The sequence below is a fragment of the Ascidiella aspersa genome, chromosome 7 (genome assembly GCF_963924565.1).
Source record: "Ascidiella aspersa chromosome 7, kaAscAspe10.2, whole genome shotgun sequence".
Taxonomy (NCBI): domain Eukaryota; kingdom Metazoa; phylum Chordata; class Ascidiacea; order Phlebobranchia; family Ascidiidae; genus Ascidiella; species Ascidiella aspersa.
In genome coordinates this window covers 23,626,707-23,632,706 of record NC_139453.1, presented here as the reverse complement: position 1 = coordinate 23,632,706, position 6,000 = coordinate 23,626,707, and the positions used below count along the sequence as shown (strand labels likewise).

Here is a 6,000-nt window from a genome sequence, read left to right as displayed (position 1 = left end):
GCGCAGAAGTGGTGCTTTGTCGTTATTTTCTTTGTAGTTGAAAGTTTTCCATACCGCTCTATGGCTTCTTTATCTTGTTGCAAATGATTTATTTGTTTCAGTTTTACAAAATTGTAGTTATAGCTACTGTGTATTATGATATTTTTATTTGTGTGCATTGGAACGCCTAAACAAACTTTGAATTTTGAATTTGTGCGGTCGATGTGAATTTATTATTACTACTGTCGGACTGTCAGGGTGCTGATGTTGACTGGCTTTTGTAGTATATTTACTATGTTCAACAAAACTGTCGCTTTACCAGTGCCACCATAAGATATAATTCTAGTCCGCAGATCAGAGAACCTGTAAAATGAACGTCAAACGTAGCATGTCAATGTAAGATATAATTACCTGCTAAAAGTAATTTCCAAATATTACCTGTGTTTTACGTTTTATGAACATATATTGGTAGGAAGCGGCAAAATGAAAAAAATAATCAAATTATTTACGTCTATACTCCCTTTGTAGTAATTATTTTCTTATTTGGCCTTTACTGTTCGAAACGCTTAAATCCAATCTTTACAGGCACCAATTGTATTAGTTAACCGTTGTTTCTAAAATGTTTCACATCAGAGCTTGACAGTATTTAAATGTCTTGCCTATAGCGAAAAGATTGTTCTTGTCATATAACAACATGCTGACGTAATATAACGTGATATACGTTTTCACATTACTTGGCTTGTTTACAAAACATCAAACCGCGATGTTGGCAACTTGCAAAACCTTCGCCCCCATTCCTATTGCCTTTGCCCTGTACGCCGGAGCTGGATTCTTCATTTGGTAAGTTAAGAGCGTTTTATGACGTTTGTTGGTTTACGATTGTCGGTTCCCTATCTCGAAACACTTTAAGTAGCAGGTTGACTACAACGAAAAGCGTTTGCATAAATTTAAACGTCAGGTTTGTTCATCAACATGGCTATTGGGCTGGATCCGATGTTTTTTCAATTGTTTTTTTGTTTTTTTTTGTTTTTTTCACGGTTATAATGACGCAATAAACGTTACTGGTTAATTGTTTAGCTTTTTTAGGAAAAGTAGAAGTAATGTCGATTGTATTGCAAGCTGAATAGGTGAATGTGACAAAAACAAATCTTTCAGGGACCCTATCCTGGTAAATGTTTCCTGGATATTAGTACTCGTTTTTTATTCGTTTTACATGTTTATAAGAGAAAATCATGTGTTTTGCTGTACCGTCCCAAAATCTTAGAGAATACATTGGCTGCACATAATTCTTTAACTTGTAAACGTGTATATAGAAATTCTAAACAATTATCCCGGTTGTGAATTGGTTTGTCCGACGTCAGAAGTTCATAATCGTTTTTCTTGCGACGCTTTTGAAAAAGTTTGTTGGACTTGCGGCGAACCAAATCAGTGCACACGATTAGAGGCAATAACCTGTAGCTTTCTATTACCTCAGTTTAAATCAGAAACATTGTGCGATGCCCTTGGAAATTGCATTGACCCACCACGGCATCGCGATGCTAAGTTTAAGAATGCTTGTCCTCATACGCAACCATTATACCTTATTTTCAGCGTTGGAATTTTAAAAAGCCAAAACAGCGAACTTGGAAAGCGGAAGTGGCCCTTCATCAGTGACGCCGGCGTAACGCCACCACAAAGCTTTATTTTCACGTTGGTAATGTCCACCGCTGCATTTGGCCTCTTTTTCGTTGGTCATACATATTACTGGTAAGGAAATCTGCCTTCGTAGCATTTGTGTGATATGGTTTAATACAAAAGTATTACAAAAAGGCGTTTTCGTACGTTAATGATATTCTATTCTGTGGATAATTTTGGTTTCATAACATTTTGCTTCTCTGGTGTGCGCTTGATGGATACTATGCTAAAAATATCCTGTTTATTCACAGTTACGTCAAACAGCTTCTCGGAGTGGCGAAAGTGAATACGGCCTCGTGGTACGTTATCGCCGTGGCCAGCCTTTCCATGATAATTACTGGATCTTTTCAGGTAAATACGAAACCAGATGTTTGACATGCTATGTGATAAGAGAATCTGCAGTGGACATTTTTTTATTTATTGTTAATATTGAAATTAAGTTATAAAACCAAACTTTATGACGTGACCCAATGACCTTAACACAAGTAACGCGGAGATGTTACCCGTTAACACGCCTCTGCTAAATGATTCTATGGCAGACGATGTGTACAAAACGATTGGCCAAAAGCCAAAGAAAGGGAATTGAATGGTAACTGCAACGGGAACCAGAACGGGACAAATGGTTTAACTATACCTAAGACAACAGACTGAAGCTATACTATTCTATACCGTTAGTACTGTACACCCTGCACCTTTGGCTATTTTTCCAAGTTGATTGCCGTTTTGCTGTTATTCAATAAACTCAGATACGTTTAATAAATTTCTGTGGCGAAGCTGTTGGAACATGCAACTCAACAAATGGAGTCGGATTCAATGTTGGCGTAACGCGCTTCAGCCCCTAAACAAACTCAGTTTAGCCCTGCTACACAGGATCACAAACTCAACCCTCAGAATTGAACGTGTATCCATCTCTCGATAAAACAGTGGTCTTCAACTAGGTTGCACCAATACAAAAATGTGTACAAGGGTGCATAACAAACCTTTAATGAACCACTAATATTTGATATTTTTAATGACAAAACAGTCATTAAATAGTCTCTTTACTATTTTTCAAGTTTGTTTGAATGCTGTTTTGTGATATGCACTAGTACTCGCTAGGCAGCCTGTAACCAAAATTAAACTCTTACAGAAAGTGTGTGAAACTTCGGCAGCTCCTCTAGGTTTAATTGACATGATGATATCGATATGCATAATGATTTTTCATATCGCTTTTTACCTCAGTTTACCTTTTAATTAAACAGGGTGCATGAGTTCGCCACAACAACTATAAGGGTTCACCAAACCAGAAAAGGTAGAGAAGCACTGCTATAGAATATAATTTCCCAACATCTTGACAACCCTTTTTATCAGGATTTTTGCTTTACTTTGTTATCCACATTTTATGCGCACATGTGCGATTGGTCAGCTGGTTCGTCTTGCGCTGATAATTTAAGTTGATTACACACAAGCCTGTCACACCATTGTACAAATATACATGCAATAACATAGGGTGAAGTATAAATCATTTTTTTTATGCTTTCAGATTCACAAGTTGCCGGTCGTACATTTTATAGGTGCTTTTGGAGTGTTTGTATGTAAGTATATATTAAACCTTATTTTGCTTGCATGTGACAGTTTTCATTTTTTATTTATTTTAATTTTAAATACTATAGTGCACTAAGTGGTTGTATAAGGTCTTCCCAAATTAAGCATTCCAAATTACGGTCAAGAAAAAGTGACTAGATGCAAAATGGCTTGATTTAGTCCAAACATATAAGTTATCGGATTGTATAAATGTCAGGTTAACGCTAAAAGCTATGAATATGGAATTTATGATGTTACTTTTACTCAATTAACCGCTTTAATAACATAAAAAAATATTTAAAATTTGCATTTTCGTTATTAACAAAGTTGTGCACCACTCACTTACATTTTTTATCACTTCAACCTTATATTTATTTCACTTGTCTTTGAAATCACATTGCGTGGTAATTTTTTGCCAGTGTTAAAAATATTCAGAAATGCCCAATGCAAGTTAACATAATCAGAAAGCAACTTTAGTTCTTGTAGTATTGTTTATGTAACTATATAGAAAGTGACGGAAAATGTATTCCTAAACTATTACAAAGGTACATTAAACTAACGCATAAAAAAGGAAAATACTAAATTTTATTATAGGAAATACTAAATATTGTTACTTTAAAACCGAAGTTATTACCTGACGTAACCGAATCATTAAACACCAATGTTTGATCAGAGTCGAAAACAATCCATTTGAATATAAAAAGCCAATATTGCAAGTACCGTAATCTAATAAATCAAAATTGACAGTTTGGTAAATTATTCAACATTGATGTACAGGGGCGGATCCAGTTGGTGGCGGAACAAAATAAACGAATATGTATAGTAGTGTCCTTAATACCTATTTATGACGTCACGTTTGAATGTTATTTTAATACGTCACGTTATGGCGAAACCTATGACTTCACGTCTAAAAAATGTCATGGACCACCAAAACCAAAATTCTGGATCCGCGCCCGACTGCGTGAACATGATTTTTCTTTCAGTCCTTGGTGTTTATTGTGTTCTCGTTACGGTGACGTCAGTTGCCCTCAAGAGGAAGAAAATCTACCCTAAATGGATCGTGGTTCTGAGGATTTCAATCGCTGTTATAGCAAATATATCTCAAGTTTTATGTATCCTTTTTTAAACTTTATATGTTTTTACTTACTATTTTTAGTTTAAATATGTTATTACTTGACAACTATTCGGTGCAATAAGATTGAATATTATCAAATAGGGAGCTGGTTGACCCTTCTGTTTTGTTTAAAGTGCGATATACATACTATTTACAACTACCGCCATTTTTCTCAGCAAGCTATTTTTGGGATCAAGTTATAATTTTATTAATTATTGTAATGGTAAGTAAACGTTTTTGTTTTACAATGAACAAAATAATCCTAATTTTACTAGACTTGCTAGGTTATATTATTTTTAACTTTTGAAGAGCATTATCATATCTATAGAATCCTTAATTGGATTAAAAGAAAAATCACTGCGATTTACACTGTAGAGTATAGGCCTATAACATTTACATTGTTTTATTTAGCATATCGTTAACGTTCGGCTCCATGACTAACCATGTAAAGTAAAACACGTTAGATCGTGTTGCTCTTAGTCTTTCCATGCGGTTAGCCCTACAATTACCACGTTATAGTGGTAAGCTATATGTTATCAATTCCTTTTCTTATTGCAAATATATACCAAAACCCTACCGGTGGTTCTATTAAGGTCAATACGTTATTTATGTATGTCATTTTCGTTGACAGGTTGAAAAACCTGTGGCCGGTAATATATTGTTGTTCGCATCCATATGGGAATGGACGTTCATTTACTTATGCCTCTTTTTCGCTTGCACGTTGTCGTACGACTTTGCAAAGATCGTATCGCTTAAAACTGAAGTCGGCCTTGTGGGTGGATCTTCTACGCCTCGTGCGGACGCAGCGGTGCGTAACGAAGCCTACGAAGAGACAGAGAGATCCGATCAGGAACAGACTACAACTTGACGACAAATCAAACTCGTTCAAAACGATTGTGATTTGAAAGCAAAATAATGTTGCTCCCTAAAATCACGCAGATCGTGGTCATTGCCATGTTTTGGAACATGGAAACAACGACCAAAACGTAGAGCACCGAAAAACGTATTTCATTGCGAAATTAACGAAGGCAGAGTTACAACGCATTAATATTACGACAATATAAATGGTTTAACAAAGAGAACATTTTATAAGTGCTAAGCATATTATCCTTTTTTCGTAAAAAAATCAGACTGCCTTTTTGCGAACAAACTTTTATCTGTGTTTAAGGATTTTTTTTTACATTTTAGGCTACACATATTTTATGAAACACTTTTTAATTTGATATTTGCGAAGTTTAATAATTAAAACAACCTACCAATGTGTTTTTGTAATCGTTAAAGTTTTACGCATTTCGCCAACTTAATTTTGGCTTTCAGCGACAAAAAGTTAACGTCATTTAAAATTGAGTTTATTTAAACAGTCTATTTTGCAATAGCTTCTGTGCAACGATGCATCTTATATCGCAATATGTTTCCTATATTGTAAAAAAAAAGCTATTTTCTCTCAGGTAATGAGAATATTTTGTGCTTGCAGTGCGTCATCTTTCCCTATTAAAATTATATGTCTGCGATTTTAATAAAAATCAGCATGGGCTTTTAGATAACTTTTTAGTTGAATCCTATTGCACTGTAGATTGCTCGCTGAAAACGCAAGGAAACCAATAATTTTATGTGTTTTGCTATATCTTTAAAGAACTAAACTAAAATGTACAAGGAGTTTAGGTTATCTA

General features: G+C 34.9%; 1 protein-coding gene across 1 annotated transcript; it reads left to right on the top strand.

Moving 5' to 3' along the window:
- The first annotated feature begins 572 nt into the window (after nucleotides 1–572).
- LOC146138547 (transmembrane protein 150A-like) lies at nucleotides 573–5,868 on the top strand. Its single transcript, XM_083393648.1, has 7 exons — nucleotides 573–819; nucleotides 1,570–1,725; nucleotides 1,905–2,004; nucleotides 3,176–3,227; nucleotides 4,200–4,328; nucleotides 4,528–4,553; nucleotides 4,962–5,868. Exons 1-7 carry the CDS (start codon nucleotides 743–745, stop codon nucleotides 5,196–5,198), a joined length of 777 nt encoding a protein of 258 aa, XP_083249774.1. The 5' UTR covers nucleotides 573–742; the 3' UTR covers nucleotides 5,199–5,868.
- The last annotated feature ends 132 nt before the right edge of the window (nucleotides 5,869–6,000 follow it).